General features: G+C 41.1%; 1 protein-coding gene across 1 annotated transcript in view; it reads right to left on the reverse strand.

The window, feature by feature from the left end:
- The window catches only part of TBX20 (T-box 20), a 75,269-nt gene that overhangs the window by 53,571 nt on the left and 7,079 nt on the right, over positions 1-14,619 (reverse strand). Inside the window, exons 3-4 of the mRNA XM_027863729.1 lie at positions 12,983-13,147; positions 330-438 (exon numbers count right to left, since the gene is read on the reverse strand). Coding sequence (XP_027719530.1) covers positions 330-438; positions 12,983-13,147 — 274 coding nt within the window. The remainder of the gene's footprint in view (positions 1-329; positions 439-12,982; positions 13,148-14,619) is intronic.

Below are 14,619 nucleotides of genomic sequence, written 5' to 3' on the forward strand. Positions count from 1 at the left end.
AAGAAAGAAAGAAAGAAAGAAAGAAAGAAAGAAAGAAAGAAAGAAAGAAAGAAAGAAAGAAAGAAAGAAAGAAAGAAAGAAAGAAAGAAAGAAAGAAAGAAAGAAAGAAAGGAAAGAAAGAAAGGAAAGAAAGAAGGAAGGAAGGAAAGAAGGAAAGAAAGAGAAAGAGAAAAGAAAAGGAAGGAAGAAAGAAAAAAGAAAGGAAGGAGAGAGAGAGAGAGAGAGAGAGAGAGAGAGAGGAGGGAGGGAGGGAGAGATGGATTAGTTCCAAACACAAATTCCACATTTGGGTTTGTTTCCAATTGCACCATTCCAGGCAGGTCACTTACATGGCCGTGTTGATCCAGTTCATTATTTGTGAGTTTCACTTTTTCAAAAGACACCATCTGTTTCAGCAGCTGCTCTCCAGTGAAAGGAGAATCTGGGTGCACATACAACCTGGGGGAAATCACACAACAAACCCTTCCTGGTGAGACATGTTCGACCTGTGCTCTAGTAGGCTATAATAAACCATGATTCTAAAGCAAGGGTGGCTTCATTTTTGTTTTCATATCCCCAGAACCTAGGATAGTGCCTGGCATGTAGTCTAGACACTTAATAAATGTTTAGTAATTAATTGAAGGGACACTTCGATGGTTTGGGGCTTTTTAGCTGCTCAATATTAAATGCAAATCCCAAAGCAATGGTATAAAGGTTCTCCTCAAAGACTCTAAGCTTGTTTGCTTATAAACTAAAAATAGCTAGCAATTATACAGCATTTTAAGGTTGGCAAAGCACTTTACAAATATCTCACTTTATTCTCACAACAATCCTGTGAGATAGACACCGACAGATAATAATATATCTCCATTTTACAGATGAGAAAACTGAGGCAGACAGGTTAATCAATTTACCTACAGTCACAAAGTCAGTAAATTTCTGGAGCAAGATTTGAACTTAGGTCTTCATGACTCCAAGTCCAGCATTCAATCCACTATACTACCTAGGTGTCTAAAATAAATGGAAGGACTCCTTCATTCTAGTGTCTTCACTCCAAGATTGTCTCCTGTCTATCTGGTCTGTATCTTATTTGTACGTAGTTGGTGGCATGGTGTCTCCCCCATCAGACTGGGAGCTCCTTGAGAGCAAACACTATCTTTTTGCCTTTCTTTGTCTCCCCAGCGCTTAGCACAATGTTCGCAATTTTATTATGTGCTTAAGAAATGTGTATTGACTGACTAACTAATTTGTAGCTTCTTTCCATAATCCAAGTGAGTAAAAACATTTTACGTAGGTTTGAGTATTTTTCTGGTGCAATGGAAAAGGCATTGGATTTGGGTGAGGGGACTTGGGTTTGACTTCCAGCTTTGTCACTAGCCCTGTCACCACTAGCAGGTCATATTACCTTGCAATGCCTCAGTTTCCTTATTTTCAAAATGGGTATGATACTAATAACTGAGCTACCCATTTTGCTGGGTTTCGAGGAAGGTACTTGGAAAACTGCCTTAGAGATGTGAATGATCATTGCTGTTATTGCTTATCTTTCCAATCAGCTGCTAATTAGGTATGGCCAATGATTATAACATCTGAGTTGTGTCAGTATGATAAAAAAAAATTATGTCTTCCCATTAAATGTTTAAAGGAAATTACTATTAACATCTCCTACCAAACAGATGGAAACTGGGCAATTTAAAGTTGAAAATCACTTTTGCAACTTGATTAACTCAGTCTTAAAGATTAGTCAGCCTAGAGCTTTCTGGGCATCTTCAGCCTGGGTACTACTGTAGATCCCAGGGAGAATTATTGGAATACAGTAATTAAGTGAACGCTACTTTTTTTTTATAAGGCAATTGGGGTTAAGTGACTTGCCCAGGGTCACACAGCTAGTAAGTGTCAAGTGTTTTGGTCTGAAGCCGAATTTGAACTCAAGTCCTCCTGACTTCAGGGCCAGTACCCTATCCACTGTGCCACCTAGCGGCCCCAACATTACTTTTCTGGAGATAAACTTCCCATCTGCGGTTTGTCTATGCCCTCTTCTCCTCTTCCTTATTCATGCTTCACTTACTTTTGTTTTTAATAATAACAACATAGCAATAAATCTATGGGTAGCTAGTTAGCTAGGTTGCGCAGTAGATAGAGTGCCCAGCCTAACGTCAACAAGACTCATCTTCCTGAGTTCAAATCTGACTGCAGATACTCACTGTATGACCCTGGACAAGTCACTTAACTCTATCTGCCTCAGTTTCCTCATCTGTAAAATACACTGGAGAAGGAAATGGCAAATCACTCCAGCGTCTCTGCCAAGAAAATCCCAAATGGGGTCACAGAGAGTCAGACAGGACTAAACAACAATAAATCTACAGAAGATGAATAAAAAGCAAGTGTTTTATCCACCTGTGCAAGAATCTGTAGAACATTGAATATAAAGGAATAAGAGAAGGATAGTCTTGTTTTGGAATCATCTCTATCTGAAAATGATTGGAAAAAATAAAAGTAAGACAACAACAATATCAATACTAGGAAATAACCACTCACATTTACATAATGCTTCAGGTTTGCAAAGTACTTTGTACATATTATCTCATTTGGTTCTCATAATAACTTTGTAAGGTAAGTGCTATTAATATCCTCATTTTACAGATGAGGAAACTGAGACAAATGGCAATTAAGTGATTTGCCTGGAGTCACCCAGCAAGTTAGTGTCTGAAACAGGGTTTGAACTCAGGTCATCCCGACTCCAAGTTCAACACCACTGCACTACCTAGTTTCCCTTAATTTACACTATTAATAATGAGACAATATTAATAAAAGAAAATGGTAGAAACTGCACCATACACTACTCCATTCTTTAATAGTGACACCAGACATGCCCTGGTCACTAGAATTATACATCAGAAGTTTAATACCTTTCATGGATTGACAGATGACAAATTCCCACAGGAGAAATACAGCCTTCAACTTATCTTAGAGAATTCAACCAGTAAGTCAATAAATGTTTATTATGTTCCTACTATGTTTCTACTTAACAATAAACTACACTGGGAATGGACCATTATCACAGACTGAACTGTTGCCCACAATCTCTAGTATATAACATATCCATTAAAAACTCAAGAACATTTTTAATAGATTTCACCAAACCAAATTCTCAGAACCTCCATGGTACAAAAGTTTTTAAACAAAACACTTCTGAAATATAAACCAAGCAGAGGATCTCAAATGAATGTGAGAATAGGATGAAGTGCATATCATTCCCTTCATCCTGTCTGCTATTGGAATTGTCCCAAGGATGCTCTCAGTGAGCCCACAGAGGATGGGTTTGCATCCTAATATTTTTATTCAACTACTAAAAGCAATTATTTTAACCACCTGTGCAATGATCCATGGCATGTTAAATATTAAAAAGCCATAGGTTAGCAACCCCATCCAAGGACTATTTATATCTGGATCCCATCAAAAAAAGATGAGAAGAATGATGTAATAATGACAAAATGACCAAGAAAAAATGGTGTCTACTGGATACCTAAAAAGACATTAGCTGGAAACTAGAATTATATGCCAGAAACTCACTACCTTTTATAAGCTCACAGACAACTCACAGCTCAAGTACCCTTGGAAATTCAGTAAAAAAAATGAAGTGGAATTAGTATGTCCTTACAGACATAATCATTGCCTATAACCACCTCAACTTAATACTGATCCAAGGGGGCAGCTAGGTGGTGTAGTGGATAAAGCATCAGCCCTGGAGTTAGGAGGACTTGAGTTCAAATCCAACCCCAAGCACTCAATAGCTGTGTGACTCTGGGCAAGTCACTTAACCCTGATTACTTCCTAAAACAAAACAAAAATACCAATCCACAGAAATTTGAAAATAATGGTATTTCTAAAATAGATGTTGGTATACTGAATACTCATAATCTCCAAAGTACATAGATGAAGAGACTTCATAACACAGAGGCCTTGTAGAAGATCTCAGGGGTGCTAACAGCGTGAGGTTTGTGACATCCCTGTTTTTGTGCCCACTACTGGAGGAAACTAAGGAAACTTTCACCCCCAGACTTACTCAATTAGAAAACGTTGCGTTTTTCTATCTGTATAATAGTCCTTGGCTGAGTCAACATAAAAGAATAATATAGCAGGAGAGCAACTTGTCCTTAGACCATTTCCATCTGAACACCATCAAAAACGATAAGAAAGAGAAAACGGCCAACATTTCTGTAGCGCTTTAAGGTTTGCAAACCACTTTACTGATACCTTGTCTCATTTCATCCTCCCCACCTCCCTCTAAGGTGGGTGCTATCTTTATTCCCATTTGACAGGTGAAGAACATGAGGCTAAGAGATTAAAGGAAAAAATTCCTTAGGAATCAAGTAGTTGATGTCTAAGGCAGGAGTCCAACTCAGGTCTCTCTTGACTCTCGCAAAGTCAACACTCATCCACTGTGTCCATGCCTTACTGTTTCATCACTATTATCACTATCATCATCACTATCATCTATCATCACTATTATCAACATATTGACTGTGTCCTTCTTACATCCAGCACAGGGTGAAGGGGAATAAAAGGAGATAAACTCCATACTCATTTAATGTAAACAGCTCATTTGAATTGAAAATATTGAAGTTGAAAATAGTGATTCGAGTGGAACTTTGAATTAAGTGGGGATTTTTAGCCATTCACATTGACTTTACTCCCTTTTGCTAAAAGCAAACAATAGTTGGATTTCACTTTTTTTGCTTGCATTTTGGCTATGTTCATAAATCTAATGACTGGTAGTAATAATAACAATTATAGTAATAATACACACTTACATGGAACTTTTTAGCTTGCAAAGGACTTTTGTCATAATAATCTATTAATGACATCGCCCTTGCTTTACAAATGAGCTAGCTGAGTCTCAGAGAGATAAGATGAGTGACTTGCCCAGCGGGGAGGACCTCCTTCCAGGGATCCTCTGATTCGCCGTCCTTTCCACTGCCCTGTGCTGCCTACGTGGGCTTCTGCCACAATGTCTAGCAACATTATTCATACACAAATCTGTGACTGGAAGGGGAAAGGAATGGAGACCACTCTAACTACAGAAGTATGACAAATTTTTAAAAGCAATGAAAGGTGTCAGGATGATAACCAAAAAAAAACAACTACATGGAATAAAGTCAAGTTTAGACTCTCCAACCAAAATTTAGCACCAAATCAAAACACTAGCATACAAAATAAAAACCATTCATCCATCCTCTGCAGAGCTTCCTAACTGATATTCCTGAAACACAGCTGATGCTGTCATTCCCCGACCTGAAAATATCCAATGGCTCCCTGTTTTCTCTACAAATAAAACACGAGCTCCTCATCCTAGCATTCAAAGCTCTTCCCACCTGCCTTTCCAATCCCATATTACATCACTCCCCCTCCTTTTTCTTTTTGGTGAGGCAATCAGGGTTAAGTGACTCGGCCAGGGTCACACAGTCAGTAAATGTCAAGTGTCTGACGCCAGATTTGAATTCAGATCCTCCTAACCCCAGGGTCAGTGTACTGTCCACTTCACCACCTAGCTGCCCCCATCACTCTCTTTCATGGACTCTGCTTCAGTTGAGCTGACCTGTAAATTGTTCCAGTTAATGGTGATGTTCAACCTCCCGTCTTTGCATCTCTCAAATCTAGATTGCATTCCTGGATCACCTTTTTCTTTTTTTTTTTTTTTTTTTTTTGGTGAGGCAATCAGGGCTAAGTGACTTACCCAGGGTCACACAGCTAGTAAGTGTCAAGTGTCTGAGGCCGAACTTGAACTCAGGTCCTCCTGACTCCAAGGCCCAACTTCTATCCACTGTGCCACCTAGCTGCCCCAGATCACCTTTACATTTTAAAAAGACTTGCCTTAGAGCTCAGCTCAGTTTCCTTATCCTCTCAGTTGGAAATGCTCTCATGTACTTGAACTCTTTCTGTGTGTGTGTGTGTGTGTGTGTGTGTGTGTGTGTGTACTTAATATGAGCTCTTTGAAGTCACAGACTATTTTGCATTTTTTTTAATCCCCAACTCCTAATCCAATGCTTTAGGTGTGTATTATGTGCTGATGGAATTGAAATCTTCACTGGCTTTCTACTATATGCAAAGCATCGCTCTGTCAGAAGTTTGAGGTGTTTGGGTCAGAGAAAAGCAAGGAAGAATCGATTACAGTTGTTGTTTAAGCAAATAAAGGGACAGGGACTGAAACTGCAATTTCATTCCTATAGGGAATTCCCTCTACCAAAGCAGGTCAGGACTCCCTGCAAATTCCAGTCTCAGGAGAGTTGCCTAGAACACAGAAAGGTTAAGTGACCTGTCCTGCATCACACAGTCAGTAGATGTCAGGACTTAAATTCATGTCTTCCTGACTTCAAAGCCAGCTCTCTAACCATTATGCAATACCACTCTCTAGCTAAATAAAATGGTTGATTTCAATTAATATATTCATCTCCATAAATGATAATGATGGTTAAAGGTAACTATTTAAATGTTCAGCTCTCGCTGCAGACTGGACACTGCTGAGGAACCAATCATAGTGGGGGCGAAGACCATTTTTGCACCATTTTCCAGATGAGTCTCTTATACCCCTGTCAAGGTAAAAGACCCATTCAAAACTCTCTATGGTGTTCAACAGCCATACAAATTTCGCAAGAACCAGAGCTCAACACCAGACACAAACAGCAGGGTCTTGCCCTAAATTCCTGGGCTACAAGTGGATTATAGAAATGAGCGCCTGCATTCCAGGACAGCACAATCACTCACTACCTTGAATGAAGCCTGATCCCTCACTCTCTAACTGAGGGTGAGGGTGGAGATCATAGAAGACAAATGAACCAGAGACTTAAAAGAAAGAAATTTCATCTGAAAACTGCACTGCCCTTATTATTATGAGATGAATGTGAAATGAGCTTGTCTGGGATACCCAAACGATTTTCTGTGGTGTCTCAATTTTGGAACGCTCCCTTTATCATGAGAATTCACAATAATTAGTAAGTTAGGAGGAGCAGGCTCTTGATACAGTTGGGAAGACATTCCTTTTCATCTATTAGGTGCGAAGTCCTTCCTGTGAGTACTTGTTACATTTTTAAAAATTTTAAATTCTACATATAAATGTAGTATATTGGAAAGGCTTTGGGATTTGGAATAGGAGAACCCAGGTTCAAATCACGACTTTGCCACTGTGTAACCTCGGACAGGTACCTTCACCTGCTCGGGCTTCAGGTTCCTCATCTGTAAAGTAAGAAGGTTGGACAAGAATGGCTCTATGGGCTTTCTAGCTTGGATCCTATGACATGATGGAGGTTATTTATAACTATACTCAAACATTATGAACTAGACTAGAATAGGAGAGTATACATCTAGCCATGTCACTAGCTCAAGAAATGTCAGCGGCTCCCTATTGCCTCTAGGGTAAAATACAACCTTTTTGGTCTAGCACTCAAGGCCTTTCATAATCTGGCTCTGAATACTCTCTCCAGACTAATTGCGTATTACTTTATCTTATGCATTCTACGTAGTCAAGCTGGTGTATTTGCTCTTCCTTATACATGCCCTTCTATCGCCCACTTCCATATTTTTTTGTACGGGGATCCCCATGCTTGGAATGCATTTCCTTCTCACCTCCCTCTCATGGAATTCCTATCTTCCTTCAAAGCACAATTGATCCCTTCAGAGCACAATTTTCTCTCCTTAACTAGGAAGTGGCTTTGTATTAACTCTATGTCTACACACACACACACACACACACACACACACACACACATACACACACACACATAGAATACATATATATCTGTGTACATGCTATGTCCTTCAATAAAATACAAACTCCTTAAGGGAAAGGACAGGTTCATTTTTGTCTTCCTATCCCCAGAGGGTGCCTGGCACTTAGTAGGTCCTCCATAAACACTGTTGGATTGAATTGAATTAAAGAAAAAAAATCCCATTCCAACATAGCTCCTTACAACTGTGTCTGGCTTCCTAAGGCCAGGCCTTAAAAATCTCTTATAATACAATTAGAGAAAGCTGAGAGGGTGGCCAAGGAGTCCAGGCCACAGTTTGTCACAGGGGAACAGACATAACAGAAGACAGGGAAAGACAAGGTTTGCATGGTGAAACTTATAACGCCTCACAAGCATGCAGTGCAGAAAGGTTCAGAACAGCAAGGATTCTGCTGGGAAGCCAACCCTGGAAACACTTTAAAGGGCTTGAAAGGGGAGTGTCCAAAAAAGCTTTCGATTAAAATGTTCTTTGGTAACAAAAAGTTGTTTTAGTCTCTGACAGCAGGAAGAAAGGGATTTCGCGACGTGTGCAAATCCAGGAGCAGAGCAGCTTTTAGATGACAGCCCTCTGCACCTTGTCAGTTTGAAAGAAGAGTTTTTTTCAGAGCCAAAAAAAAAAAATGAAAGGAGAGATTCCTTAGGATTCTAGAACCTGGTGAGATTATTTTTTGTCATGGAGTCTGAACCCTATTAGCTTACTAGCCATGCTCCTCAATATTTGGGCAAACAACCCATTTTCTCTGGCCAAGACACTCCAGGAAGTGCTCTGCCAAAATGTAATATATTTTCATAAATCCCAGGCAAAGTTTGTCCCACGTGAAGACAAAATGTTATTTTCTATCCTTTAAAAAAATATTATTATCTGATGGATGAGGAAGTTTGAAAGCAAATGCAGACTTTAAAAAAATGATTATATATACTGGAGAGATGGGCACAAGTTAGAGTATGGAGGGTTGGCCTTGGATCCAGGAAGAACTAGGAAGAATTGGTCCTGCCTTTGATATATAACTGGCCATGAGACTATGGTCAAGTCACTTACATTCTCATGCCCCAAGCAACTGTGATGGAGGATTTAGATTTATACTCTCTAAAACTGTGATGAACATGAGTTGTCAATCTGCATTGGCAGATGGAATTTCCACACCAGAAGTTCCCCCAAACCAAAGAAATCCCTCCCAAATAGTATATACTCTTTGAATTTCAATAGGATTCACTCAGTTCAAAAACATACATATGATCATTTAGAGTTCCCCACCCCAATAGAGCTGTAAAATGGGACAGGGTCTAAGGATTCATGAACAAATTCTATAAAATGGATTGAGTTGATCAAGACATCTTCACAATCCATAGAAACTGGTAATGAATAATAGATTGAAGGAGGAATGAAGGAAAAAGAAAACTCAATGAGGGAAGCCCTTCTTTTTGCCAGTCCCGAGACAGACTTAAAATTCCAGCAGCAGCTTAAACATGCTTGAGTTTAGATAGCTGTTGGTAAGCATTTCCCTTCCCCAGCCAGCAACAGAGCAGTAACATCAACAAGAGATGTCACATTTCCAGAGCCCTGCTGACCTTCACATCTGCCAGCTTCTGTCACCAGTACACATAAGACCTTTAGATAGCAAGAAAATGTGTGTGTAAATAGAGTAAAAGAGCTTCACTGGGGAGCAAGGGAAGATCGGGAAGGGGGAAGAAGGAGAAAAAGAAGGAAACTGCAAAGGCACTCTGAATAGGTTTTTTCCCACTTAAAACAGACTCACAAACTATTTTCCCCTAAGAACCAGCTCCTGTCAGACCAATAGCCTCATCCAGCCAGTAGCAGAGAATGTCGATTGCATTCATTTAAATATCTGTGTAGTTACAGACTCTGCTGTGTATGTGGGGGGGGGAGGGATGTGACATACAAACATACATATATATGGACATGCCTGGGAACTTACCCCCATCCTCGATCAAGGGATGGGGAGAGGGGCACTGAAACAGCTCCTCCTGGGGCAGCTAGCTGGTGCAGTGGATAGAGCACTGACCCTGAAGTCAGGAGGACCTGAGTTCAAATCCGGCCTCAGACCAAACACTTGACACGTACTAGCTGTGTGACCTTGGGCAAGTCACTTAACCCTGATTGCCTCATTAAAAAAAAAAAAAACAGCCCCTCCTTCAAACTAACAAGATCCAGAGAATTGTTGTGTGAGAAGGGGTTGGGGGGGTGAGGTGAAGTTTAAATTTTGCCTCTGATACATACTGGTTAAGTGACCCTGGCAAATTATTTAGTCTTTCAGAGTCCCAGGTTATTCTCTCTAATACTGCTAAATTTCAAAGAAGGTAATGACCTCTTTAGATAGAGGAAGTTTCCTTGCCAAGAAAATCATGAATCTAGTCCCTATCTCTATGTGTACACACACACACACACACACACACACACACACACACACACACACACAGAGACAGAGAGACAGAGAGAGGCAGAGGCAGAGACTAGATCTAGAATTGTCACTACTCTAGGCAACTCCCAAGTGAGGAAAATTGACTCTACCAATGCAGGTCAGCACCTTCTCTGCACCTGATGGTCTTAGGTGCCCAGGAATGCTGGTTTGTCCAAGGTCACACAGCTGGTATTTGTCAGAGGTGGCACTTAAGCTCTAATGCTAACTCTTTATACACTGCATTGCACTCCCTCTCATATATATTTATAGTCTATAATATTCACATATATGTATGTGCATACATACATAGAGAGTGAGGCAGTGGGGTGATCAACCAAGAAGACTTGTATTCGAGACCTATCCCAGCACACCCTGGCTGTGTGACCCTAGGCATATCATTAACCACCTCAGTGCTCCAGGGTATTATTATCTTTATAAGATTGTTCATTGCAAAGAAGGTGTTGACCTGCAGTGGTAGAGAGAATGCTTTCTCTCTAGATCAATGAAAAGCATAGGCCCTGTCATTGTCCCCCATAGAACATATAGTAATAGGTGGGGGGCTGTTGTTTTGTCTGTGAAATATGTCTGAATCCAATGTTTTGTCAATGAGATTTCAGGAAGTGGTTGGTGTTCCTCCTCCTGGGCACCTTTCAAGAGAGAATAGCTTCTACAGGGCAAGGAGCAGTCCTTTGAAAGTTTAAGGCACATAGATGGCATATTTCTAGCTGGAGGGCCCTTTTAATCCAACTCCTTCACATTTTAGAACAATTTGTATGTGATGCAGAAACCATAGGCAAGGAAACTCACATCCAGATGGTTAGGTTATTTGCCCAAGGTCACACAAGTGGAATGAGTGAAGGGGTGGGGGTGGAGATTTCCCCAGTCCTCCGATTTCCCAGGCAACATTTTCCCCACTACACCAAAATGCCTCCTCAACACCAAGCATGTCTAACGTTCCACCGGAACAGCATCCAGATAGCAGGGAGAGTGGCTTCTCTGATAAAATCTTAGCTCTAACATAAAGTTCTAATTAGACAAAAAGCAAATATTCATGCAACAATTGGGAACATTCTCCCTCCAAGCACTCTATGCAGAATAAGATTAACTCTTGGTGTTTTGTTTAAATTTAACTACACAATTGACCTCTGGAACTTTCAGCTTCTAATCAATAAGCCAACATATATGAAGCAGCTTTTATAAGCCAAGCACTATACTAGGTGCTGGGGATACAACGACAAAATTGAAACAGTCCTTGCCCTCAAGATAGTATATGATGAGTGGAAGCAACATATACCAATGTAAGTATATACAAAATATAGACAAAATGAACACAATATAGTTTGGGAAGGGAGGTCATACTCTCATTGGTCATTTAACCTCTGTCTCAGTTTCTGAATCCATAAAATGGGAATAATTATAGAATCTACCTCTTGGGGTTGTTGAGAAAAAATTATATATTTGTATTTTTCAACATTAAAGCACTATATAAATGCTGGTTGTTAATATTATTATTATTATTATCATTCATTTTCCTCTTAATGAAACATGTCTTCTTGCTCATTATACCGCTCCCTCATTTGGTGCCTTGGAACAGTAAATGCCAGAAAAATACACCGTATCCTAAAAGCTTTCTTTGGAACAAGTGCCATAGAAAAAGGACACTCGGGCTGCTTGTTTCCACAATAACACAGAATGATGGGGGGGGAGGGGAAGCTAGTCTTGGAGTCATTTTAACCCAGGTGGACCTGAGTTCCCTGAACTCCACTGATGGAGGGAGTTCCCTACAGGGATGATGAAATTGCAGGTCCAGAACAACCAACCAAAAAAGTACCATACCTAATGTTGTAAATCATATTCTTATCCCAATGATTCAAAGACTTTCTTAGACACTGCCCCCCCACACACAGACATTGAGACTACCACTTCTCTATGACTTAGTAGATGATCTCAAAGGTAATAATGGTAATAATGATGATAATTATGATAGTGATTAGCACAGTGCCTGGTACGTGTTTGTTCAGTCATGGCTGACTTTTTGACTTCCGATTTGGAGTTTTCTTGGCAAAGATCCTAGAGTGGTTTGCCATTTCCGTCTCCAGCTCATTTTACAGATGAGGAAACTGAGGCAAATAGGGTTAAGTGACTTGTCCAGGGTCACAGAGCTAGTGTCTGAGGTCAGATTCGAACTCAGGAAGATGTGTCTTCCTGACTTCAGACCCGAAACTCTATCCACTTTCACATCTAGCTGCCCTTGCCTGGCATATAGTAATGTTTAATAAAAATTTATTGATTATTGATTGTTTAAAATAATAGTAATAAATCTAATCCCTTAAGATAAGAAAATGATTGGTATAGAATGGTTTGTTTATAATATGATCTAACCAAACTGGCACCAAATATTCATTGTAATTAGTCAACTAAATACCAATTGAGTAATAATATCTTTTCTGTCTTCAGTGGCCCCTGATCTCTTCTGAATTTTAATGTTGCAAATTCCAGAAGATACAGGGGTTTGGGAGGGGAGGGAGAGGAGTAGACCAAGGGTCCAAAGGAAGGGTGCTGCTTTCTATCTAAATATTCTTACCCAGGATTAACTCTGGTCTTTAGCAGAGTCAGCCCTCCCGGTTTGCCTGGGTGCCTTCCTCCCAGAATCAGCAGCAGCAGGTTTAAAAACAGACTACTTTAAATCCCCATGCAGAACTCTCTGGGCAGCCCAGAGGAATTCTGCAGATAGCTAAGGGTGGGGGGAGGTTGTAAGCAAATATTTCTCGAATGAGAAAACCGGTATCAAGGAGGACAAACCTTGCGGGAAGGGGAGGGTCGGCCTTGCCAGCCACCAGCCAGGACGAGCGGTGGTAGGCGTATCTGTATCTCTTGTTGTCCACAGGAACGATATCCATCAGAACAATGTACTTGGCTTCAGGGTCCACCCCGGAAAACGACACCCGAATGGTAGGAAACATTCGCCTTAAACCGGAGGAGAGAAAGGATCGATCACACAAAGACATACACAAACTTGGGCTGAAATGGGGGGAGTGATTAATTAACTGATTCCTTAATTACAAGCTTTGATGGTGAAGAAAATGATCCAAAGGGTTCTGACAGGTTTATTTCAGCTTATTCCCTCTCCTAGAGCACTCCTGCCCATCTGGAAGGTCAAAAATCCTCTGAGATGGCCCAGCAATTTCCATCTGGGCTAAATTTCTCAGTTGGGATTGAATTCTGCCTCTTTACGTGGGCCGGATTTGTTGTAATAATAGTTGACATTTACAGAGCGCCTTAAACCTTTTATCCCACTTGATCCTTACAGCAGGTAAGGTAGGTGCCACAGGTGCTATTACCCTCACTTTACAGATGAAGAAACTGAGACTGACAGAGGTTAAGTAACTTTCCAGCTAATCGTTGGCAGCTAATCGTTGCCAGGGTTTCATTCAAAGTGGGTGTCTCTTGAACCCAGCATCTATTTACATAACAAAACCGCACCTACCCTTTCCCAAATACTCCTCCAATCGTTTGTGCTCTACAAATGTCCTTGATTTCTTTTGTTTGGGGTTTTTTATTTCATCGAGGTGGGGGAACTCGAAGCTTGGAAAGTCTCTTTGCTGGTGCTGATAGGTACCTCATCTGTAATGATAAATCTGTAATTTACAGTCTCAGGTAGTTGCCTTTGGGAGCCGAGAGGCTTAATTGACTTGCTCCGGGTTACTCAGTCAGTATGCGTCGGAGGCAAGACTTGAATTCCGGACTACCTGGTTCCAGGGCTTTCTCGCTACTCACTCGCTTCCTTCTCCTGACAAATATTCTTGTGTTAAAATAGCCTCACACCACGCCTTCTAAGCTCCAGGGTCTCAGAGCACTGATGGTGTCCGAGTACCAGCACAGATTTCCCAGAATGCTTTGACGTTGACATTTTTGGGGGGCACCCACTGAAGTAAGCATTTGTGACCAAGGCGGGAGGGAAGCCCTTTTACAACGAACTTGGGCTCCCCACTCGGGCTCAGACACAGGTTTTTTCAGAATAATGACTTCGGCTGTTTCCAACCTTTGGCTGGGGGGTTTGAGGACAAAATCCACCGACCCATAGCTCTAGCCCTGGGCTACTCAGCAGTGCCCCATCCAGGGCAAGGCACTTACCCACACCCACCCCCGGCAAAATCTCCCTTTCTTTCCTGTACACTTGGCCTTGGGAGTGATGTGAAGGCCGACAGCCCCAGTCTGCTTCTAACTGGCTGGTCCTTAGATGGAAGGGAGGGCGATGACGTTGGTGCTTAGGGATCCTTGGGAAACCTATGGAAGCGGTTGGTCTTCCCTCGGGTCCAATAAGTGCACTCAGCAGTGCCTGGAAATCCGTGCTTTCTAAATCCCTCTCCATCTTTCCTCAAGCCAGCTCACAGAACACACTTTGCCTAATTCGATCGCCCGCAACATGAGCAGCTGCT

The sequence above is a fragment of the Vombatus ursinus genome, unplaced genomic scaffold (genome assembly GCF_900497805.2).
Source record: "Vombatus ursinus unplaced genomic scaffold, bare-nosed wombat genome assembly UNPS02014773.1, whole genome shotgun sequence".
Taxonomy (NCBI): domain Eukaryota; kingdom Metazoa; phylum Chordata; class Mammalia; order Diprotodontia; family Vombatidae; genus Vombatus; species Vombatus ursinus.